Source organism: Elephas maximus, chromosome 13 (genome assembly GCF_024166365.1).
Source record: "Elephas maximus indicus isolate mEleMax1 chromosome 13, mEleMax1 primary haplotype, whole genome shotgun sequence".
Taxonomy (NCBI): Eukaryota; Metazoa; Chordata; class Mammalia; order Proboscidea; family Elephantidae; genus Elephas; species Elephas maximus.
The window spans coordinates 92,943,929-92,970,099 of record NC_064831.1 but is presented as its reverse complement, the minus strand read 5'-3'; the positions used below and the strand labels follow the sequence as shown (position 1 = coordinate 92,970,099).

The 26,171-nt window shown below is 45.0% G+C and overlaps 1 protein-coding gene across 1 annotated transcript in view; it reads left to right on the top strand.

The window, feature by feature from the left end:
* Positions 1-8,568, top strand: part of CHSY1 (chondroitin sulfate synthase 1) — a 79,554-nt gene extending 70,986 nt beyond the window's left edge. Inside the window, exon 3 of the mRNA XM_049906077.1 lies at positions 5,630-8,568. Coding sequence (XP_049762034.1) covers positions 5,630-7,222 — 1,593 coding nt within the window. The 3' untranslated portion in view covers positions 7,223-8,568. The remainder of the gene's footprint in view (positions 1-5,629) is intronic.
* Positions 8,569-26,171: the final 17,603 nt, after the last annotated feature.

Genomic DNA, 26,171 nt, shown 5'->3' with positions numbered 1-26,171 from the left:
CCGTACGACAGTGTTAATTTAAATATTTAAAGACCTGTGACTGGCTGTTGAAACTATCATCAGTTATGGTCTCCTGAATTCAAAATACAAAAACAGGTGCTGTTGAGTTGACTGTGACTCACGGCGACCCCATGTGTGTCAGAGTAGAGGTGAGCTCCATAGGGTTTCCAATGGCTGATTTTTCAGAAGTAGATCACCAGGCATTTCTTCCAAGGTACCTCTGGGTGAACTCAAACCTCTGATCTTTTGGTTAGCAGCCTAGCACGTTAATCGTTTGCACCACCCAGGGATTCCTGTTGACATTTAGACACCCCATATTGTCTTTTGACCAGTTTTCAAGACAAAAGGATAAAAACCAATCTCTGCAATGAATTGAAACACTTCCTAAATTAAAATTAGAAATAGCCGTCAGTCCAGAGCAGTGATAGTCTATTGATGTGGCTGAAATGTGTCTTTAATGAAGGAAGGGGATGTAAACAATTAAGGGAAAAACCGTGATTTAATGAGGAGTCGGCTTTCACTGCAGGCGACAGGATGCCCAGTTGCTAATGAAGACCGGATACAGTATTTGTTAACTGGAGATTAAATGGGGGTAAGATGATTGTTGTTTCCAGCTGGGCTTAGAAGTTCCTGGGAATAGCATGACCTTGGTATTAGCCCCTCTCAGACTGAATATAGTATGATTCAGAGTCCTGAAACAGTTTACGGTAAGGGAAGAGGCTTGTCCAGAGTCAGAGATAATGGAGGGTACATTTAGAACAACGGGCAAGAGCTGTTTGATAGACACTGGAAATTAAATTTGATAGACACTGCTGTAGGCCTCTTAACAAGTTTTTCTGCAGCGAGTTTCTATTTAGCAAAGACTAGCCCTATGACTGTAAAATAGTCCTACGCATTTACTTGTGTTCCCTTCTGCAGTGCCTTTTAACACTCCATTTTATAATATTCTTCTAAATAATGGGCCAAATTGTAGATTATTAAACTACATGATAAAAACAAAATCCTCTTAACTCTAAACTTAGTACTATTTGAAATATTTTTCTTCATGAGAAAGTCAATGCACATTTGTTACCTCTGGAGTTACTAAAATGAGCTGTCAGGAACCTCATATTCCTAGCGCTTCTTATTTTATAGCAGAATTGGAGGCTTGTTTTGCTAGGATGGAAACAGTTAATAAGGATGTGTTACTACCCCTCGGTGCCCCCATACAGTTGTACTCAGTGAAGGTAGGATCAGGTAACACTCCAGTGCTGTAACTCCAGCCACCTCAGGAGTGGGTGGGTAGAATAACATCACTTCATGACTTTAGAGTACCTGTGGCTGGTTCTAAAGTGGTCACATAAGATTGTAGAATATTTCAACCTTGAAAGAACCTCCGGTATAATAGTCATTTCATAGAGAAAACTCGAGACCCAATGAATTTAAGTGACTTGTCCGAGGTCGGAAACCGTGGTGGCATGGTGGTTAAGTGCTACCGCTGTAACCAAAAGGCTGGCAGTTCAGATCTACCAGGCGCTCCTTGGAAACCCTATGGGGGCAGTTCTGCCCTGTCCTGTAGGGTGGCTGTGAGTCAGAAATGACTCGATGGCCGTGGATTTGGTTTATGGGTTTTGTCCAAGGTCTTACAACTCATCAGTAGTGTAAAAGCAATAAATGTGTCCATACAGTCTTGTTTCTTAGGCTTTATTCTTTAAATTGTTGTACTCTAAACTTTCTTCCAGAGGAATAGTAGTTTTATTTCTATTACCAGGAAATTGCTACACGATTTAGTCATGTGATTATACCTCTTAAGGATTTGAGGACCTCAGTTCCATTGACTCCAGGAAATTGAATGAATTTGTTGATAGGAGGGCAGCTTACCTGTTTCGTGGGTACGATGTGGTAAGCAGTGAATTAGCCATAAAAGGAAGGAAGGGGGGAAATGGATAGAAGGTATAGGTATTCAGCTTAATGTTCCAGCCTTTCTCACTGAATTGCTTAAGAACAAAATGGTTCAATTTCATTTCACCTGCACATGCCTTCTTAAATGCATCCAGACATCTTTAAAGAAAGATAATAGGGAATATAACCCAGATATCAGCAGAGAAACTGGAAATTTGTCAAGGTAAACACAAACAAAGAAAAAAGATGATTTGAGGAGAACTTTACAAGGGACTCCAAAATCAAATCCGGATGTCTGAAATGCTGCAGAGGCGAAACTGGATCCAAAAGCCCTGTGATGGCTTAATGTGATTGGTGGGAAAGATGGCTCACGTGGGATTACAGCGGAAAGGGTAGAAGGCACTCAGGAGGGCTACTGATTGCTTAGTCAGATCTAGGGGGCTGGCCCTGGGGGTTTGGGGTGCTGGGCGCCGGAGGCCAGGCGATGGGGTGAGGACAGAGTCTGAGGACCAGGGTCAGACGCCCAGCCTTCACTTCTTGCTACTTTCCTTCTGCCTCCATTTCCTTCATGCTGTCCAGATTTTCCCCAGACCTGGCCTTAATAGCTGACCGAAATTTTGCTTTGAATTATACTTTATATTCTATGTTCTTAATTTCAAAAGGGAATTGTAACACATTTCTCTCAAAAAGTTTCCCCCTGAAATTTGAAGAGTATATTTGATTTCTTCTTCTTCATCTCCCACCGCACTGCATTGAGAGTAGATGGTTCCCAGCTTCTACACCAAAGCCATTTTCAATAAGGGTTGGTAGAAAAGTTGAGGAGTGTGTTAACTGACTACAAGGTGCCGCTGGCAGCAGGTTTGGGTGGGGCCTCAGTGTCCCCATCAGTGCCCTGAACATGGAGGTACACTGTCCTCCATGTCAGACGGTCTCCTCACCTGTCACTGAAGCCAGCGCTCGCCTCACTAAGAACGGGAGCCATTTGACTGATACTTATTTAGATTTTTCTTAAAAATCAGTACAGGTATGTGTGCCCACCAGTCTGTCATGTGAGTGGCTTCTTTGTATAAGTTCACACCCGTTCCTTCCGTATTGTAACAGTATTAGTGAGTGCACTAAGTAGGTCCGGTCTGTTAGGGCTACCAGCCAGACTGGACATACGCTTGACTTTAAGTTCACTTTCTCCAGGGCTCCCCACCCCAGCACATATACACACAGACTTTGGCCTTGCAACAGATTTCCTCTTTATTTAAAAAAAGAAAAATTGAGCACAGCATAACATTCCCTTCAGTCAAACTTTTGGAGTTTAGCCAGAAGGTACCTACAACAAAAATTCTCAGTCTATAATGGTTCACGGATTTTAAGGCTTCCGCAAGCGTGTTACTCAGTAATTTTTTTCTTCATGTTTACGCCTTGAGCACGCTCTGCATTTCTGATAAAGCTTGCCTGGACCTCAGTCACTGTGAAATGAATGGCTAGAGACAGCCTCTAAAATATGTTGATAAATGTATTCCTGAAAATGTTTGGGGACACGGCGTCCTTGCAGGTATGGAAGAAGGAATTAGTTAGGCAAAGAACACCATCCACTCAGAGCTGCCACTGGAGGCCCCCCCGCCGCAGTGTGTGGGGTTCTGATAGCCAAGAAGAAAGTGTGTGCTCATGTATTTGGGCTTCTAGGGAGTAAAAGCAAATGACAACTACATCGTTTGTCTGGAGGGGTTTATCTTTTCCTTCAAAATGCCCTGCTGATTTTCATGTTTAAATATACCCTGGTCAGAGGGACCTAGGCTTGTTCCTGTGTTACGTACCACGTATCTTGTGGCCAGCCCTTACCAGTGCTTTGTTCTGCAGTGAAGCCATTCAACCACTTCTTGATAACTTTCTGTGGTTAAAGACTCTACTCTCTTAACTCATCAGCTGTCTGCTGCGCACCTTGTTATGTGCAGTAACGGCCCCCTCAGCCCACTGGCAGAGCTCGTCTTCTGGGGCTCACCTTTCCTTCCTTCTGTGTTGGAGCCCCCATTTCCAGGATCCTGTGTCACCTTCCTTCCAGATGTGTTCCCTCATTTTAGGGGGTAGGGGCACATCGTCCCACAGCTTCCTGGGGAGGAAGGAATGCGAGATCAGTTGGAGTCCTTGAATATCTGACAACACCTCTCCTCACTTCTCTTCCTCCTCCGTGACTGGTTCAGCCAAGAACAGAATTCTGAATGGAGAGTAGTTTTCAGTATTCCCAGTTCTGAGGGTGCTGTAATCCATTCTCATTCCTAATCTAAGAACAGACCCCACCGGTGTCCAAACGGAGGGGGACCGATGCTGGCTGACGTTTATCAGAAGGTCAGACCCATGGTTCCAGGAGAATGCCTGAGCTCACCACGGTGCGTACAGCCCCAGCACAGACCCTCGCAGGCATCAGAGGCCACACCCGTTTTTCCTTCAAGTGATTCTTTGGCAGTATTTGCCTCCTTTTTACTCTTACTGTTTCTGTTAATTGGTAGCATATAGTATTATATAGAAAAAGAAAATGGGACTTAAAAATGCTAATCTGTATTTTCTATTTGTATGACCATTGCAAATGGCTCAGAAATGCAGCTGTCCAAAGGCAAATAAACTAATCAGTCCAAAGCCACAGCCACTCTTATCAAAGTTGGTATTTAACAAAGATGTGACCCACAAATGACAGAAACAGGACCAATTTATCAGATACCTACCTCAAATGTTACTTTTACTAAATATTTTTCACAAAATTTTATCCATCGTTGCAGTGCACTTTGTAAACCTTATTTTTCAAATATTCTGAGGAATTTAGTATATTCCCTTCCTAAGTTAAGAGAGCATTTTGGCTGGTGGACCTCAAGTTTATGTACCTCCAAAATGTGTGTTCCAAGAGCAGCGGCCAAGTCTAGTGGAAATAAGGAGCCTCTGCAGTCCTGAGTCCTGCGCCAGCTCTGTGCTGCTGCCGGAGAGACACTGCCCAGCACAGTGGATCTGCTGTGGTGCACGGAGCCCAGGGAGAGCCAGCAGGCATCCAGAGTGCTTTTAAAGTGTGCGTGCCCCCACTACCTTGCCTCTGTGCCTGTGGTTGGTTTTCCTTCTCTGAAGCTCCCTAGGACAGTGCTCTGGCCTCATCCCGGAGTTCTCCTTTTGGCTCCGTGGGAATGCAGCTTACTCCTACCGAAGGGCCCTGCAGGCTCTGCTATTCCAGATAGCTGCAAGGTGCCGGTCTTCAAGTAGGGAACCATGACACTTGGCCTCTCTCACAGGCTCGGTGCAATGTCTCAGGTTTACTGTCTGTCTTTATGGGAAAACTTTTTCATAATTCCATTTTGCCTGCAGATTTGTAGTAGTCAACCCTGGTTATTGATGAAGTCCTATTCATTGAGGAGCCCTAGTGGTGCAGTGGTTAAGAGCTTGGCCGTTAACCAAAAGGTTGACAGTTTGAATCCACCAGCCGCTCCTTGGAAATCCTTTGGGCAGTTGTACTCTGCCTCTAGAGGGTCACTGTGAATCGGAATGGATTTGATGGCAGTGTTCGTTTTGCTTTGTTCCCTTAGGCAGTTTGTAAATCTTCTAACCTCATTGGACTGCTGTCATTTGGCTTTATCTGGCCTTCTGTGTGCTGTGGATCCCTTAGATGTCTAATATTTCTGTATATTTTTAACATATGCAGGCACATAAGGAAATATAAGAATAGAGGAACATTCAGTCACATCATACTAAAATGGTAATCTTTTTGTTTTCTTAACAGATGCAGCAACTTTTTTATGAGAATTATGAACAAAACAAAAAGGGCTACATCAGAGATCTGCATAACAGTAAGATTCACCGAGCCATCACATTACACCCCAACAAAAACCCACCCTACCAGTACAGACTTCACAGCTACATGCTCAGTCGCAAAATAGCGGAGCTTCGTCATCGCACAATACAGCTCCACCGAGAAATTGTCCTGATGAGCAAGTACAGTAACACCGAGGTTCACAAAGAAGATCTCCAGCTAGGAATTCCTCCTTCTTTTATGAGGTTTCAGCCTCACCAGCGAGAGGAGATTTTGGAATGGGAGTTTCTTACTGGAAAATACTTGTATTCAGCTGTGGATGGTCAGCCCCCTCGAAGAGGAATGGACTCCGCGCAGAGAGAAGCCTTGGACGACATCGTCATGCAAGTCATGGAAATGATCAACGCCAACGCCAAGACCAGGGGACGCATCATCGACTTCAAGGAGATACAGTATGGCTACCGCCGGGTTAATCCCATGTACGGGGCCGAGTACATCCTAGACCTGCTGCTTCTGTATAAGAAGCACAAAGGGAAGAAGATGACAGTCCCTGTGAGGAGGCATGCCTATTTACAGCAGACTTTCAGCAAGATCCAGTTTGTGGAGCACGAGGAGCTGGACGCAAAGGAACTGGCCAACAAAATTAACCAAGAATCTGGGTCCTTATCCTTTCTGTCAAATTCCCTGAAGAAGCTTGTTCCATTTCAGCTCCCTGGATCGAGAAATGAGCACAAAGAGCCCAAGGAGAAGAAGATAAACATATTGATTCCTTTGTCTGGACGCTTTGATATGTTTTCAAGATTCATGGGAAACTTTGAAAAGACATGTCTCATTCCAAATCAGAATGTCAAGCTTGTTATTCTGCTTTTCAATTCAGACTCCAACCCTGACAAGGCTAAACAAGTTGAACTGATGAGAGATTATCGCGTTAAGTATCCTAAGGCTGACATGCAGATCCTGCCTGTGTCTGGAGAATTTTCAAGAGCCCTAGCCCTTGAAGTAGGATCTTCCCAGTTTAATAATGAATCTTTGCTCTTCTTCTGTGATGTTGACCTCGTGTTTACCACAGAATTCCTTCAACGATGCCGAGCAAATACAGTTCTGGGCCAACAAATATACTTCCCAATCATCTTTAGCCAGTACGATCCAAAGATTGTTTATAGTGGGAAAGTTCCCAGTGACAACCATTTTGCCTTTACTCAAAAAACTGGCTTCTGGAGAAACTATGGGTTTGGCATTACATGTATTTATAAGGGCGACCTTGTCCGAGTGGGCGGCTTTGACGTTTCCATCCAGGGCTGGGGGCTTGAGGATGTGGACCTTTTCAACAAAGTGGTTCAGGCAGGTTTGAAGACGTTTCGAAGCCAAGAAGTAGGAGTGGTTCACATCCACCATCCTGTCTTTTGTGATCCCAATCTTGACCCCAGGCAGTACAAAATGTGCTTGGGGTCCAAAGCCTCAACATATGGGTCCACACAGCAGCTGGCTGAAATGTGGCTAGAGAAAAATGATCCAAGTTACAGTAAAAGCAGCAATAATAACGGCTCAGTGAGGACAGCCTAGCGTCCAGCTCTGCTGGAAAAAGACATTTTTAATTATCTAATTTATTTTTCAGAAATTTTTTGTATGACCCGTTTTTTAAGTCCACACAAGGATATATTTTACAGGTGGTTTTCTTACAAAGGACTCCTTTAAGATTGAGCTTTTTGAACAAAAATGTGATCAGTGTTTGCCTTTGAACACACCTTCTTGCTGAACGTTACGTAGCAGGCCTGCTTACTTACGACTTGAAATGTACCCGATGAACAAACTTTTTTTTTTTACATTCCCACTCAAACCCCTTTGCTACGATTCTATGGCAGAAAACGTGAACATTCCTGCAAAGTATTATTGTAACAAAACACTGTAACTCTCCTAAATGTTCTGTCGTGACTGTTAACACTGCACAGATTCTACCTTTTGTCTTTTTTACAACGGTTTTTATTTTTTAAAAAAGCCATTTGATGTTCCAGTCGTAAAATAAGGCGATGAGGTAATAGTTGTATCATCACCTTCAGGAGGGCTTTGCAAAGTTGATGATTTCCCCCAAACTGTGCTTAATGTGGCCGTGTCCTTGGGAAAGCTAGGGGAGCGAGGAAGGTGCTGTGCGGTCAGTCGATGGCCGTTCCCGGCGTCATTTGTTTGGCCTAAATGGACCCGGTATTCAATTTCCAGAAGGATTTATTTAGTGTTTTTCTCTCTTCCTGACCCTTCTTTTTAAAGGGTAAAATATTCATATTTAGAATGGCACAGAATTATTGTAATAAGTCTAATTAATGTATGTAAACTTAAAAACAACAAAGCACCCTAATGAAAACATTGGGGGGAAGACGTTATCTGATTTTGTTCACTTCATCCTGTCTGTGTTATGTTGGTGGAGATGGTTATTTCATTCTTTAATTACTGTTTTGTTTTATCCTTTCTCTCTGAACTACCTTTAATTTATTTAATATCCATTGCGTAGCGCTCTGCCATTTTCGAATACCTGTTAGTTATTAGTATTTATGTGTATCAGGAGTGTGACTCACTGTTTAGTATGTTTGGTTTGCAGTAAACTGATCTCCAAAGATTTCTTTTTGAAAATGATTACCCCCCCCCCTTAATTTTTACATTCCTTACTGTTTTACTAAATATTAAGTGTTCTTTGACAATTCTGGTGCTCACATGTTTTGGGGGACAAGAGTAAAATGAATCTGTCATGACCCCCAAGTACTTTGTTTTAAACTCGTAGATAAAATGTGCCTTAATAAATTTTTTTTCATTTAGATTTCAAACAGTGATAGAATCGCCATTTTACTATACACCATTGGAGATCTGCTTATTTGTAAATAGCCTGTTGCTCCTTTGGAAAAATAAACCAGTGAACAGTATTTTTCTATTGTACTTTTCCAAAACATTTCGTCTCATTATTCCTGTTTTAGCTCAAGAATTGTGTCACATTCGGGGAGTAAAAAACTTAAATGCTGATTCATAAAGTTTCTCACATGACTTGAGGGAGATGTTTATGTGACCCGCAGTTTGGGGGTGGGATGAAGCTAAGTGCCTCTTCCTCTTTTTTCCTAGTGCCTTTGACTTTGGTCGTTCCCCCTTGGCTTGTTGGCTCCGAATTCTCTAGAGCAGTAGTTTTCCAGCTAGGTCCAAAGACCTTCCAGAACACTTGATACCAGCCACCTTCCAGGGCCCGGTGAGACCCACTGGGTCAGTCAGAATCTGCATTTTAATCAGTGCCCTCAGGGTGCTGCACGCACTGACCTTCACAGGGCTTAGCTTGGGTCTAGCTGCACGGTGAACCGCACACAGTTGCTATATAACCTAATGGTCAAGGTCAGATCTTTGATGCCAGGGTAGTGAGCTTTCGTGGACGAGAACTAAACTCCTGGGAGAGGTATTTACAGTGTAATGACAGTTAGGTCCCAGGATAATGACATTGTGCTCCCAGTAAGAATTGCTGTAATTCAGCCTAATTGCCATTTACTTTGGGGGAGTGTTTAGTTTTCCTTGGGAAAGAGCACATTTTTATTCTTCAGTAAAGAAGGACATAATATACATCTCGATGACAAAGTGATTTAAATTCTCCCCTATTTATTGTAATAGCAGTCAGAATTTGGGGAAGAGCGTGAGTGATTGCTTCATCAAGCTGAGGTGTCTGTCCAGCATCTTGGTTACAGTTAACGCTCACCATTTCCTTCCCTGCCCCCGCTCCTGCGGAAGTCTGTTCCTCTCCTGATAACCGAGCTCATGTTTGTGGAAGCTGCTCCGGCCCTTCTTCAAGGCTCCGGCTCCACAGTAGCTGTGGGATCCCTTCAGTCCCTGACCTCCTGTGCCTGGTGGCCTCCAGGGTCCTCTCTCCCTCCAGCCCATCTTGGGTGGGACCTCCACAAGAAAGGGCATATAGGATGGTATCCGAGTGGACGGCGGGTGTGTGGGGGGGATGTGATCCAGCTGCCAGGACCACTTCTAGCTCGAGGGGCTTCCCTGCCCTGAGACTGGGCTCCCAGGCCCCCCGCAGCCTGGCCTCAGCCGTTGTCAGCCACCTCCCCGCCCCTCAGGGAACCTGCAGCCGCACTGGGCTGTGGTTTATAGAGGAGGGAGGAGGCAGTTCCCCCACTGGCCTCGGGCCTCTGCAAGTGGTTCCCTGAACTCTCTCCCGTACTGCTTGGATGGCTAACCAGACTCGCGTTGTAGGACCACAGCCGGAAGGTTGTTTCCCAGCCCCCCAGACCATGGCAGCCCTCCCCCACCCACCACCCGCCGTCCACTCTAACACCGACCTGTGCCCGTCCCGAGGAGGTACCACAGTTGTAGTCATCACGTGATGGGGTGACGCCTCCGTCACTAGATTATAGACGGGAGCCCCTTGAGGGCCGGACTGGCTCCCTTGTTCCTGGTGGTGTCCCGGCATATTGGGCAGTTGTGTCTGTGAAGCAACTGGACCTATACCCCCTGAGCTGCGCTGCTTGGTTCCCCACCTGTGCGCCTCGGGCCACCGCCCTCCCTGATGGATGCCTTCCCGCCTTCCCCACACCCACCCAAGGCCCGAGCCCCTCATTTGTTGGACATGATCCCTTGTGCCTTCCACTCATGGCCTGAAAATAATCCCTTTTCCCTTAAACTGGTCCCTGGGTGGTGAGAAGGGTTAAGGGTTCAGCAACTAACCTAAAGGTCGGTGGTTCAAACCCACCCAGAGGGACCTTGGAAGAAAGGTCTGGGAGTCTACTTATGGAAAATCAGCCATTGAAAACGCTATGGAGCACAGTGCTACGTGTGGGGTCACCATGCGTTGGAATCGGCTTGACAGCAACCAAGTTTTTTTGTTGTTAAAACTTTTTTTGTTTCACTTGTTACTTGCTACTTTTTCTTAACATGCATTACTTCAAATACAGAAAAGTATTAAGAAAAATGAAATGGCCCATAACTCCACAAACCAGATATACTCCATGTTAACAAGATGGAAGAGTTAAGAGTCCTGTGTGAAGATGGTTGAAAAGGGGAGAGATTACAATGCTTGAAGGAATGAAAGGTCTCCCTTCAGTGGTTCAGCCTGCAGGGCTCTCCCACAGAGGCTCTCAGGTGTTTGATATCCTGGGGGAGGTAGGTGAATAGACAAGACAAGCTTGTATATCTTTGTTTGTTTATAAGAAGTGGGAACACCGTGCTGGCTTGGGCCTTCACGGGGAGCCAGGAGAGCCTCGCACACCTGTGCCGGCCTCACTAGGGTGCAGCGTGTCAGCACTGGCTGCTCTGGGATGACCTGGTGGAGTGGCATTAGGAAGGGCGGGTGGGCAGACATGCAGAGCCCTGCCCTGAGGGTGGGATCAGGAGAGCCTGTCTCTGTGGCAGAGGACACAGGTGGGCAGCAGTAATCTGCACCCCACTTCCGGAACTCAGAGCTGTTTTTCCAGGACTCTTATCCAGGGCTGTGTCGTTCCAAGACTAGTGGGTTTGGGGATGAGGCCTGTGTCAGGCAATGCAAGTCTGTGACAGTCCCTCTTAGCTGCAAAGTAGGCAGGCCCCGGGACCCAGGGCAACCATTCCCTTTTGCTCAGTGCTGAGAGCCGAAGGGTGGGCTAGAAACAGATGGCATTTCCCTTTCTGGGACCTGTTCTTCCCCAGGTTCTCCTCCCTCCCCTGCCAGGCCACACACGGCAGCCCCGCCCCCCCCCCCCCCCCCACCACACCACCGTCCACTCTAACAGCATCCCGTGCCCTTCCTTGTGGAGGCACCACGTTTTAGTAATTATATGATCAGATAACGCCTCCCTCGCTAGAGTGTATATGGTCAAGTTCTTGAGCTCGGTCCACGATCAGTCTGAGCCTCCTTCCTGTCCAGCCCTCTTGCCACAACCTATCCGATAGATCCCTCAAAGCCTAGCCCCCTGACTTAGCCAGGCGTTGACACGCGGCTTCTTGTCCCCAGACAGCAGATGCAGGTGGCATTGCTGATAGACTTCTTAACCTAACAGCTTCTGAACACTCATTTGCCCACTTGCTAGGGTACTGGGCTACTCACCCCAGTGACACTGAGCTAAACAGCCACATCGTGCCTCAGCCCTTTGCCCTTGGACAGATGGCCTGTCGGCTCGGCTATTCTCCTTAGCCACCTCCTTTTATTACTCTGTTCACTGAGGTGTCAGCACAGTCACCGCACTCGTCTCTTGAGAACAGTGGTTAGGATAAGGAAAAGGCTGTGTTTCAGAGGCGTTTCCCAGGTGCTGGGCTCTTGCCTTTGCGGCCCATCCTCGGAGAAAGGCATCAGAAAAGCATCAGCTAGGCTGCTTGGCCACCTGTGGACTGTTGGCCGTAGCTGCGGACTCTGTCCAGGCCCCAGGCTTCTTCCAACATCTCCTCTTGTGGCTTTCCTGTCACCGAGAGCATGCAGCCTGGCCCTCCTGCACCCGCACCGACGCCCGTCCTGGGGATTAGGCTGCATTACTGCTGTAATCTCTGCTGCAAAGGAGCTTAGTGCTGCCAGTGATTGGGGAGGCCAGCTCCAGGGGGGTCTCCCAGCTAAGGTGGCTGCAGGGACCGCCACCTTGCCTGCAGCCCCTCGAAAGGCATCCCCCTTCTTTTCTGCTCCAAGGAAAACGCTGCTCAGACCAAATCTGCTTAGTTTAGTTTGTTATAAGTGCATGGGTCAGGTTACAGTAACCCATTTTGTATGGCTTGCAGTAAGAAAAAAAAAAAATGTTATTTTTGCTAAGCTAAAGGGTTTTGTTTTATTTTGCAAGGATGTGGTAGTGGTGGGGCTGTAAGACCTTCAGCCAAAATCCATAGGGCTATCTTTTATTGGAGCCCTGGTGATGCAGTGGTTAAGAGATTGGCTGCTAACCAAAAGGTCAGCAGTTCGAATCTACCACCCACTCCTTGGAAACCCTATGGGGCAGTTCTACTCTGTCCTCTTGGGTTGCTATGAGTCAGAACCGACTGGACGGCAACGGGTTTGGGTTTTTTTGGTTATCTTGTTATCAGTGCAATTAAGTCACTCCATCGCCTGTTGTCAGATTTTTTTTAATGCATTTAATTTACAATGAATTATATTTCAGTTATGTAAGTCTTCGTTTCTTACTAAAACAAAAAAAAAAAATTTGTCCTTTAAAGAACATTCCAGCTACACTTCCTTTAAAATGGTAAGAGTTGTCGGTTATGCCTGACTGATTTTTAATAAGAAAATATAGTCAGTGACCAAATCATTTAATAATGCCAGTTAGCCAAGCTCTGGAGGCTGCTAAAACCCGAGCTAATGGATCTTTAATGCGTTTCTTGCCATGAAGCAGTCCATCAGGCGATCAAGTCAGGGTGTGTCTGGGCTGCCCCTTCTCTCTCTGATGAGCTCATCACCCTCCTTGCCAAACCCAGTGGCTGGTGCCTGAATGAATACCTAGCTTGCTGCTGTATAGACAGTCCCGTTACAGAAAACATTTCTAGCTAAACCTCAAAGTGGCCTTTAGAGTCCTGAATTCTCAATTAAGTTTTCTTTAGGCAAAAGCTTATTTCTAGTTATGTGACTGGAAGGGGAGCCTCACTCAGCCCCTCCAAACACCTTCTGCATACCGTGAGGGCTGATGCTAGAAATGGACTGTCTAAAAATCACTCCAGTGACCACATTTGTGGAGGAAGCATCAGGGAATTTTACAGATTTCTATTTTTTCCATTGCAAATAACAATGTAACCATAATACAAAATTATGCATATTGGAAAGTAGAGAAGGGGAAAGGAAAAGACCCCCAGTACCTTCCTCTTCACACCCGTTACTGCCTTAACAAATTCCTAGGTAGGTTTTTTGCATTATTAGAGCTTAATGTAAAGGTGTACATGCCATTTGGCACCTGCTTTGTTTTTCCTTCCACTCAAAACACTGATTGTTTACCCTCACCTCTAACACAGCTCCTCTCCAGTGGCCATCGTGTTCCAGCTGGAATAATGTCACAGTGAGCATCTTTTGCACGAAGCCCTTTTTGTACTTTGGATTATCAGGTAGATTTCCAGAAGTGGGTCATCTGCTAATAGGGCTGAGGGACTTTGGTGTTGAGCTATTTCTGCCATAGCACTAAATCATCTGGTATTTTACTTGGTCTACGTTTTGTGCCTACAAACAATTCCAATAAAACCTTTAAAAATAAAGCTTAACTAAATGGCCTTCCAGTAATGCTATGGGAATATTGCACACAGGATTTCGGTTACATCAGCCTGTGAAAATGGCAACTGCAGAAATTCAACCCTTTTACTGAAAAACTTGAGTCACTTCAAAGTGAGAACCAAGGCAGATTTATTGGTGACTCAGGGAGTGACAAGAGGCAAGCTCCAGACAGAAGGTCTGTTGGGGAATGACGTCCACCTCCTTCCCAAGCCACAGAGGTCCATCCTGGGAGCCCAGAAGGAGGAGTGAGGAGCGGAAGTGGCCAGCCCGAGATAAGAGCCACTCCTTCCAGACTTGGCAAGGGTGGCAGGCTACTGGAAGAGGTGCAGATGTGACCGGGGCACGGGGTCCCTCTGTGGAGCCAGAAGTCATTCTGTGTTATCTGGTGGGAAAAGTGAACATTTGAAAACAGATTTGAATGAATTTCTGTAATTTAAAGATGAAATTACTGGCCACTTACCTGTGCTCTAGGCAAGATTAGATAAATATTTTACCATACCATTATACCATATATAAATATTAACTATTATTCATTGTATTTGGCTTCTGTGGAAGTAAAGCTCAGGCAAAAAAAGGGCCATAGGAGACCTGTCTCATCACTGAGCTATGAATTTCTGAGAGGGCCTTTGGTTCAAAGAGAGCTCAACTTAATTGTACTTTTGTTGTTACTGTTAGCTACTGTCAAATCAACCAACCCCCAACTCATGAAGACCCCATGCACAAAAGAAGGAAATACTGCCCAGTCCTGTGCCATCCCCATGATCAGCTGGCGATTGGATGGTTGTGACCTATGTGATATTAAAAAAGATCACCAGGCCTTTCTTCCTAGTCTGTCTTGGTCTGGAAGCTCTGTTGGCACCTGTCCAGCATCATAGCAACACACAGCCTCCACTGACAGATGGGTGGTGGCTATTCTTGGGGTGCACTGGTTGGGAATCCAGCCAGGGTCTCCTGCATGGAAAGCAGGAACTCTACCACTGACACCCCCCCCCCCCCCCCCCCCCGCTTCATGGTACCTTAAGGGCTGTTTTCCAAGGCTTGGGGCAAGCTAATGGCCGGAGGCGGGTCAAACTCCATCACTGGGTAATGAGTGGTTTGGACTATGGTTTGTGGGCCTTCTTTACAGTTAGATTTGGGATGGGTCTTTCTTCTGTGCCTGCTAAGCAAACCCTTGCCAAGGCCCAGCTTCTATAAAGTGGATGGTCAGGGCAGTCACTGGGGGGGCTGCCGCCTCAGGAGGGTGTGACATTTGTCCTGCACCAGCTCAGCTGCATAGGAAGGCCCTGTCCAGCCCTGGCTGGCTTCCCACGGGTCTGCAGGGAGTTGCCGGGCAGCCTTGACAGCTAGGTCTACCCAGAAGCTGGGCCTCTGCTGTCGGGGCTACCTGGAGCTAGGGGGATGCTTGGCCTGAACCTCTCACCCAATTCCGGGACCCTCCAGTCAGCCCCCTGGACCCGCTGTTGTGGGCCAGGCTCCGTAGCCTTTTTCCTGAGTCACTGCCACGGCCAGCAGCCCTGTCCTTTGGGAGTGAGTTTATCCTCCCAAATGCCCTGTCCCTTCCTCACCCACACAAGTGCTCCGAGGAGACACTGCTCGTGCCAGATTCCTGGATTCGTGTGTGCGCCTTTCCTCTGCCTCCATAGCAGTCCTGAGTTAGACAAAAAATATCTACAAACCACAAGATTTAGGAGAAAATGTGATGCATATGGGCTTTCGTAGGTTTGGGCCTAAAATGCTGCCCAGTGCCTTAAAACGGAATTGCCTGAGAGAGTGAAGAGCTGCCAAATTTGAAGACAGATGCTGTGCAAATTGAATTAATTTGCAGATTGTGACATCAGAAAGGCAATTCCTACTTGGGAGAAAAAATTGCTGTGTTTGGGTTCTGAATGGTGAGCAGGTATCTGTTAATGCTAATGGGGGGGGGTGGGGTTGCCAAGCCGCAGCTCCTTCAGCGAGTATTAAAACGAGGGACAGCGGTGAGCTTGAGTCTTTCTGTGTGCTCTCAGCAAAAAGTCCACTTGAACTCTGGCTCCAGAAGAATGACCCGAAAGAGCAGGGCCCAAGAGTGGGGGTGAGGAGGATAGCAGCTCTACACTGCCAGTTAACATTGAGTCAGCTCCGACACATGGCAACCACATGTCTGTCAGGGTAGAACTCGGCTCTGTAGGGTTTTCAGTGGCTGACTTTTCTGAAGGAGATTGAAAGGCCTTTCTCCCAAGGCACCTCTGAGTGGACTTGAACCTCTCACCTTTTGGTTATCAGCTGAGTGTGTTACCTTGTATTCTACCTTCTGTTAGATGTTACCCTGTGTCCCATTTATACATCACTCCGTGGTAATACAGACCCATGCGTGTTTGGGTGATGGGCAATGGATAAAAACACAACGAACTGGGTTAGTCGTGAAGTGCTTGGTTTGGCACCATGGAAGGAGAATGTACTTCAGGCCCCAGCAGAGCTGGGTTCGAATCGGGTGTACTAGAGCCAGCTAGTACATGCCTTGTCTTCCCAACTCCACATTCAGTAATGTCATATTGGTACTTGAAATTAGCCATCGTGGGAGCATTTACACCACAGAAAGTGGCAAATGCTACAAATTTGGCCTTTTTTTGGAGCTTGGTTTACAAGCACAGCGTCCCACAGACGATCCTGTGGGTCCCATGGAGTCTGCTGGCAGCTGTGTGACCCTGGAGACGTTACCTGTGCCAGAGCTCGGTGTCTGCCTCTGTGAGATGGGGACAGTTAGGTTACTTCACAGACTGACACAAGATGGGGACAGTTAGGTTACTTCACAGACTGACGGGAGCACTGACAGAACCTGGTTCTCCTCCCACCACTCCATTTCCTTTATGGTGTCAATCCTACCCCGTCACCCACCTACAGACTCCTTCCAGACCCACATCTGGTGAGTCACCAAACCCCACCAGTCCCTCCTGAGTAGTGTCACCAACTGGCCCCTCCTCCCACCCCACCATCTCCTGACCAAGCTGAATTTACAGGGGCATGTCCTGAATCTCCCACTCCTCTGGTCTCCTCAGCCATCAAAGTCTTCTTTCTAAGACAACAAATCTTAACGCCCTTCTTAGACCCTGCACAGCTCAAGCTCAGACTTCTTGATCTGACTGCCCGAAGGCTCTGCTTGACCCAGCCCCCACGTGATTTCCAACCACACTGATCTGTGCTCAGTAATCCCCCTGCCCCCATCACACATACCCCTACTGGCTCCCACTACCCCCATCACACAGCCCTCAAACCCTGTTGCAGAAGAAACCAGGAAATCCTTCTCAAAACTCCATGTCCTGGCCCATGTGTCATCCTTTGCCTGGAATGCCCACCCCCTCTTCTCTGGCAAACTTGCAGAGTCTGCGGCAATGAAGCCTTTCTGGGTGCCTTAGGCAGAGATTTTGTCATGCCTCCCTACCCCTTCCCAAGCCCCTTCCCATTTGGCCCTACAGGGTCCCAGCTGGGGGCCTCTTGTCACAGTCTGCTGGTTTCCTGGCTGACCCACCACAGCCGACTTGACCAAGCTCGCTCACCTCTGTGACCCGCCCACCCAGGGTCTGGTAGATCCTGGTGTGCAGCCAATGTTAGCTTCCCGTCACTTCTGTAGCCTCTAGGCTGGGTTATTTGCCAAGAAAAAAATAACGGCTAAGGTTAAATATTTCTATAAAGACAGCCTGGGACATGCAGTTTTTAGGTGAAAACAAACAGATATCAGCGTTAAGAATGAGAACCTTACTTCCCTTACCCCAAAGAATAAGTCACAGGCCTGGAATGCTTCCTTTTTGAATCATAAACTTAACATTTATGGAAGCGTTACTAAGTGCCAGGCACTTTATATATGTTACTTCCTCTACTGCTCCCTCAATCCCTGTGGGATCAGTGTTCTCATCCCCAGTTGACAGATGAGAAATTGAAGCGCAGAGGGCTTAAGTAACATGCCCAAGGTCACAGAGCTAAAAAACAGCAGATCCAAAATTCACACCAGAGGAGCCTTTTCCAAAGTCTCTGTCTTGGGGGAAAAAAAATACAGTGCATCTCCTTGTCGGGGATATTTAAGAGCCTCAACTCACAGCATCCACAGACTACCAGGAAATGTCAGCCCCTTGAATGGGGTTTTTTGAACAGGGTGCTTTCAGAGTTGCAGGAGAACTATTGACTTCATAACTAGGTTACCTTTTAAATCTTGCTCTGCTTTTTAAAAGGTTGGTTTTTTAAGCTTCCAGAAATATACATTTTAATATAGAAACAGCAAAAGCATTTTTTCAAAATGCATAGTATCCAGATGAGTCCCAGTTCCAGTAGTGATGGAGTAGCTTGTATTAGACTAACGTCCCCACAGATTAGATACTCTGGGCAAAGTAAGGAAAAAGCCCACAACAAAGAAAAAGCCTATTTGAAGGTACCAACCAAAATCAGAAACTGGAGGGGAGTTGGCCCTTGAAAGAAGGGAAAGGCATTGGATGAAATGCATATTGTTTATACACTTTTCCCCGGAGGGTACTCTCCAAGCCACAGAACACCGGGTGGTTAGAACTCAAGCAGAAAATTCTAGTAATATTGGCTTGAGGTAACAGAAGATAGAGTTCAGAGTTGCCAGAGAAGCTGGAAGTGGAGGAGGGGAACCCCAGAAAGGAGAAGGATACAGAGGGGGTAACCCCAAAATCTGCATATGAATTCCCTTCCCAGGCTCGATTGACTCCTTAGCTGCACTTGCATGATGAAAACTCCAAACATCCCAGTTGACAGCAATAGCTGGAAGACTGAAAAGTGAGTCAAAGATTTCAGCTACTTTCCATTGCACAGGAGTCAGAGTTGTGAGGTAAAATTCCACCAAGTTAGAGGGGCTTTATAAACACCTTGGAACTTTCCATTGAACCCAAACGGGGTACACATTAGGAGTAAAGACTATGTATCGGGACTAAGAATTTATCCTAAGACCAAAGGCAAAACCAAAACAGACCTTCCCTAACAAAGTGCGAAAACCAAGTCTCCACAAAAATCAAGGTGATCCGCAAGGAACTTAACAAAAATCAACACTTTTCAGAGGAAGATAATAGAATCCAGAGTCTCTACAACTGATCATCTACAACGTCCAGAATTTCTCTGTCAGTCAAACCTTTCTGAGAGCCTTGGGCAGAGTTTTCATCATGACTCTTCATCCTCATGCTGAACCTTCTTAACATGAAACCCTGTAAGTTCTAACACTTACCTGGGGGCTTCTTGTCAAGGTCTGCTGTTTGGCTGGCAGCCACACCAGACTGGACTGCCACACAAGCATAGTAACTTCTGACTACTACACATGTAAAGAAACAGGGAAATTGGACCTATAGTTAAGAGAAAAATCAGTCAATAGAAACAGACCTTGAGATGACCCAGGTGTTCAAATTTGCAATGATTTTGAAACAGCTATTGTAAATATAAGCCCTGATGGAAACATACTTAAAGACTTAAAAATAAGGGAAATGATCATAGTGAATGACTACTTGTTATGGGGCATCTTAGCTGAGAAATATATTCTGAAAAGTACAATATCTGAAATGAATTCACAGGATGGGCTTAATGGCATAATGAAAATGGCAAAAAATTTTTTTTTTCTTGTTGTTTAAAGATTAAAGAAATTGGTAAACAAAGACCAATCAAGAAAAAAGGGAGAAAATATAAATTACCAATATTGGGGATGAAAAAGAGGCTATGACTACCCATCCTACAGCCATTGAAAGAATAATATGGGAATATTACAATTAAGTTTATGCCAATACTTAGAGGAATTAAGTCAATAACTTAGAGGGAATGTACAAATTCCTTAAAGAACACAACAAAACTGATGCAAGAAGAAATTAATAATCTGAATAACTCTATATATAATAAGAAATTTAATTTGTAATTAATAATGTGACTATAAAAAAAAAAAAAAAAAACTCCAGGCCCAGATGGCTTCACTGGTGAAGTCTATCAAATATTTAATGAAGAAATAATACCAATCTTACAGAAATTCTGTCAGAAATTCTATCAAATATTTAATGAAAAAATAATATCAATCTCAGAGAAATTCTGTCAGAAAATAGAGGAGGAGAGGATACTCAGCAATTCGGTTTTTAAGTCTAGCATAACCCCAGTACAGAAACCTGACAAAGATATCACAGGAAAAGAAAATTCCAGGTCAATATCTCTTATGAATATACACACAATAATTCTTTATAAAATATTAACAAATTGAGCCCAGCAACATGTAGTAGTTGACTTAGGGATGTAAGGTTATTACAATATTCAAAAATCAGTTCAATGGAATTTATCATCTTAATAGAATAAATTAGAAAAATCCTGTCATAATTTCATATATGCAGAAAAAGCATTTGACAAAAAAACACCAGTTCATGATATTAGCAAAGTAGGAATAGAAAGGAACATCTTCAAATCTCTTAAAGGGTATATACTAAAAAACTCAACAGCTCACATTACACCTGATTACACTTACGGCCATTGCATCAGGCCATCTCATTGAGAGTTTCCCTTGCCTTCACTACTCCTCCACTTTACCAAATATGATGTCCTTCTCCAGCCATCAGCTCCTCCTAATGATGTGTCCAAAGTAGGCAAGTTGATGTCTTGGACAATATTCTGTGGTCCTAGGGTTTTCATTTGCTAATTTTTGAAAGTAGATCTCCAGGCCTTTCTTCCTAGTCTGTCTTAACACGGGAGCTTCACTGAGGGAGCTTCACTGAAACCTGTCCACCTTGGGCAACCCTGTTGGTATTTGAAATACCAGTGGCATAACTTCCATTATCATAGAAACATGCAAACCACCAGTGTGACAAGTTGACAGATGGGTGGTGGAGGAGATAACGGGAGAGTATCTTCTTGACCTTGGTTGGGGTAAGGAAAGATTTCTTAGCTGTAACCAGAAAAATGCACTAACCGTGAGGAAAAGACTAATAAATTCATCTACATCAGAAGACATTATAAAGAGAATGAAAATCAAGCCATGGACTGGGAGAAGATATTTGCAATACATATAGCTGACAAAGGTCATGTTAGAATATATAAAGCACTCCTATAAACAAATAAGAGCAACACAAACCACCCATAGGATATGGGCAAAAGATATGAACAAGAATTCCACACAAAAAGAAATCTATAAACACAAAAAGATGTTCAATTTCATTGGTAATGAGGAGCATGCAAATTAAAACCACAATATGATATCATAACAAGCCACTAGTCTGGTAAATATTTTAAAGTCTGACAGTCCCTAGTGTTGGCGAGGATGTGGAGGAATGGGAATTCATACGCTGCTGATGGGAATGTTTATTGTTATAAACATGTTGGATACCAGTTTTGCATTATCAAATTAAGTTGATGACACAAATACCCTATGATTTAGCGATTCCACTCCTCAGTATTCACCCAACAGAAGTGCGTGTGTATGTATCAGTTTTCATAGAAAAGAATGTTCATAGTAGGCCTGTTCACAATAACCAGAGATTGGAAATAACTCAAAGGTCCATGAACAATAAAAATGGATGAATAAATGGAGGTATGTATATATTTATACAATGAAATGGTATATAGCAATGAGAACTAACAAACTATTGCTATGGGCAATAATTTAAATCTCTTTCTATATATATTTACATGCTTTACTGCTTTTGCTTTTCTAGAAAACCCAGCCTAAGCCATTTGGTACTGGGAGTGGTTCTAGAGAAACACAATTGTAAGGATGAGTTTTCTGAAGTGGTTTTCAAGTCTGGTTAGTCTTAAAGATGTTGATGACTCTGCTTCCAGTAGTAAAGAGGGCACTGCTAATCCATGGTGTGAGGTGGCAATAGAAATATGCAAAATATCACCACCAAGAGATCAGGTATTGGTGAAAGGCAAGACTCTGGGTGATCAGATGTTTGATATCTTTCTACAATTTTGTCACAGTGAGAAGCACAAGGAAGCTGGTTGTTTGGTTCTACTTTTGCTAGACAGTGTGGTGAAAGAAAACGATGAGCTCAGGGCTTCTGAGTCAAAGCTCAAGCACCACATAAAAGACCTGGAAGTTTCCACTTGTGCCTTGAAAGAAAGCTTTATTTCGTATAATAACAGAGCTGATAGTGCTGGAAACTAAACCCAGAGTCTTATCATAAGAGAAGCTGAATCACAGTGCCAACTGAATTCCCAGCCTCAAGTGGTGTCTGAAGTTAAAGTGAGGGCATTGACTGGGAAGAAATGTGATCCTGAAATTTGAGATGGACATACGGGCAGATAATCAGGAAGCTGGTGACACTGAGCCCCTTAATTCTGTTGAATCACTCCTATCAACAGAATCAACCTTCTTACTCACATCTGAAGAGATCACGCCATCTTTGTCTGCTATGCCACCCTCCCCAGTAAAACCATTAGCTACTCCACCCCCATCTGATGAGATTAACCCAGGTGGATCTAAAGAGCCTTTGTCTGAGTCATCACCTGGGGCATAGCCTGTGGCAAATCCCTTATAACACAATGCCGAATGTTCTCCTAACACATCCCTACCACCCATTTTGGCTTCTAGACCTATAACTAGACTTAAGTCCCAGAAAGCCCCAAAAGGTGAAGTATAAAATGTGACCCAGGAGGAGATACACTTTAAAAGAATTGTGTGACTTTTCTGATATGTACAAACAGAAACCTGGGGAATACATGTAGGGATGGCTATTAAGGTTGTGCAATAATGATGCAAGGAGCATAAAGATGGATCAGTCTCTGTTTATTGATATGGGCCCATTAAGCACAGATTCTTCAAGTTTTCAGCTCAAGAGGTTAGGAAAGGATCTAATAGTTTATTTGGTTGGTTCACTGAAGCGTGGATTACACAGTAAACCAAAACCAAAACCAAACCCAGTGCCATCGAGTCAATTCTGACTCATAGTGACCCTATAGGACAGAGTAGAACTGCCCCATAGAGTTTCCAAGGAGCACCTGGTGGATTCAAACTGCTGACCCTTTGGTTAGTAGCCATAGCACTTAACCACTACACCACCAAGGTTTCCAGGATTACACAGTAGCCTACGCTAAATCAAGTTGAAGTACGAGACGTGCCTTGGTATACTGTTGAAAAAGTTATTCGAAGTCTTAGGGAACTTGGGATTTTAGAGTGGATTTATCAGGTTAGACCCATAGACCGACACACGAGTGCCCAGAGGACACACCTTTTACCACAATGGTGAGGAACAAATTTGTGAAGGGAGCCCCAGCATCCTTGAAGACTGCTATGATTGCTATTTTATGTAAATCAGATTTGACAGTGAGAACTGCCCTAACTGAATTAAGACACCTAACTACAACAGGGCTGATTGGAACCCGTGGTGGTAAGGGCCAAGTGGCGACACTCAATCAACAAAGACAAGGTGGGCGTGGTTACCATAATGGACAGTGGAGTCTAAGCAGTAATCAGAATAATCTGACTCATATGGACTTATGGTGTTGACCACTTAGTCATGATGTTCCTAGGAGTGAAACAGATGGGAAATCTACTAAATATTTACATGATCTGTCTAAGCAGAACTCTAGGTCAAGTGAACAGCAGTCTAACTCAAATCACCAGAATAGTCGGGTCCCTCAATCAATTCCCAGACTTGAGCAAGTTTGAAGACCCATAACCCCTTGAATGAAGGGGAGGCTGGGTCCTTTTGAGGAAGGACAGCACTACACTGCCAAAAATTAATACTGTTGATCTTTCTTCCAGTCTTCCCCCAAGGGATCTAAGGCCTTTTATTAGAGTGACTGTTCTTTGGGGAAAAAAGAAATAATCAGATTTTGGGGGATTACTGGATGCTGGCTCTGAACTGACACTATTTTCAGGAGACACAAAACATCACTGTGGCCCACCAGACAGACTGGGGGCAGTGGAGGTCAGTTTATTAATGGAGTGTTGGCTCATGTCCATCTCACAGTGAGTCCAGTGGGTCCCCAAACCCTCCTGTAGTGGTTTCCCCAGTTCCAGAGTGCATAACTGGAATAGGTATACTCGGAAACTGGTAGAACCCCCCCATTGGGTCCCTGACAAATGGAGTAAGGGCTGTTGTGATAGGGAAAGCCAAGCAAAAACCATTAGAACTGCCCTTACCTAGGAAAATAGTAAGCCAAAAGCAATACCACATTCCCGGAGGGACTGCAGAGATTGGGTGGTGATTCCCACCACAACCCCATTCAACTCACTTATTTGGCCTGTGCAAAAAAAATCAGATGGATCTTGTAGAATGACAGCGGATAATTGAAAACTTCACCAGGTGGTGACTCCAATTGCAGCTGCTGTTCAAGACGTAGTTTCATTGTGTGAACAAAGTAATCCATCTCCTGGTACCTAGTATGCAGCTGTTGATCTGGCTAATGCCTTTTTTCTCCATACATGTTTCAAAGGACCACCAGAAGCAGTTGGTGTCATGGATTGAATTGTGTCCCCAAAAATATGTGTATCAATTTGGCTAGGACATTATTCCCAGTATTGTGTGATTGTCCACCATTTTGTCATCTGATGTGATTTTCCTATGTGTTATAAATCCTGTCTCTATGATGTTGATGAAATGGGATTAGCAGCAGTTATGTTAATGAGGCAGGACTCAATCTACAAGATTGAGTTGTGTCTTGAGCCAATCTCTTTTGAGATATAAAAGAAAGAAGCAAGCAGAGAGACCTGGGGACCTCATACCACCAAGAAAGTAAAAGAGCACATCCTTTGGACCTGGGATTCTTGCGTTGAGAAGGTACTAGTCCATGGGAAGATTGATGATAAGGACCTTCCTCCAGAGCTGAGAGAGAGAGAAAGCCTTCCCCTGGAGCTGATGCCCTGATTTTGGACTTCTAGCCTACTTGACAGTGAGAGAATAAACTTCTGTTTGTTGAAGCCATCCACTTGTGGTATTTCTGTTATAGCGGTACTGGATGATTAAGACAGGTGGCAAGGCCAACAATACACCTTCAGTGTCCTACCTCACAGCCCTATGTGTTAATTTAGGCCACAGGAATCTTGGTCTCCTTTCCCTTCCACAAGATGTCACACTGGTCCATTAGATTGATGACATTATGCCAATTGGGCCTAGTAAGGAAGAAGTGCCAATGACTCTGGACTTATTGGTAAGACATTTGCATGTTAGAGGGTGGGAAATTAACCCCACAAAATTCAGGCGCCTTCCACCTCAGTGAAATTTCTAGGGGTTTAGTGGTGTGGGGCATGTCAAGATACTCAAATACTCCTTCTAAAGTGAAGGATAAGTAAGTTATTGCATTAGGCCCCTCCCACAACTAAAAAGGAGGCATATCACCTAGTGGGCCTCTTTGGATTTTGGAGGCAACATATCCCTCATTTGGGCCTGCTACTCTGGCCTATTTATCAAGTGGCTCGAAAGGTTGCTACTTTTGAATGGGGCCCAGACCAAGAGATGGCCTTGCAACAGGTTCAGGCTGCCGTGCAAGCGGCTCTGCTGCTTCGGCCGTATGAGCTGCCCAATCCAATGGTGCTTGAAGTGTCAGTGGCAGATAGAGATGCTCTTTGGAGTCTTTGGTAGGCTCCTATTGGAGAATCACAGTGCAGACACTTAGAATTTTTGGAGCAAAGCCTTGCCATCCTTTGCAGATAACTTCTGACCTTTTGAGAAAGACTTTTGGCTTGTTATTGGGTCTTAGTAGAAACTTAACCATGGGCCACTAAGTCACCACGTGCTCTGAGTTTCCCATCATGTACTGGGTGTTGTCTTAGCCACAGAATCATAAAGTAGGATGTGCACAGCAGCATTCCATCATTAAATGGAAGTGGTATATATGAGAACAGGCCTGAGCAGGACCTGAAGGCACAAGTAAGTTGTATGAGGAAGAGGCCAAAATGCCCATGGTCTCCACTCCTGTCACATTACTTTCCATCTCCCAGTCTGTACCTATGGCCTCATGGGGAGCTCATTATGATCAGTTGACTGAGGAAGAGAAAATTCGTGCCTGGTTTCCAGATGATTCTGTGCTATATGTAGGCACCACTCAAAAGTGCATAGCTGCAGCACTACAGCCCCTTTCTGGAACCTCCCCAAAGGACAGTGGTGAAGGGAAATCCTCCTAATGGGCAGGACTCCGAGGAGTGCACCTGGTTGTTTACTTTACGTGGAAGGAGAAATGGCCAGATGTGTGACTGTATACTGTTTCATGGGCTGTGGCCAGTGGTTTGGCTGAATGGTCAGGGACTTGGAAGGAACATGATTGGAAAATTGGAGACAAGAAGGTGTGGGGAAGGGGTATGTGGATAGACCTCTCTGAATGGGCCAAAGAAGTGAAGATATTTGTGTCACATGTGAATGCTCACCAGAGGGTGACCTTGGCAGAGGGGGA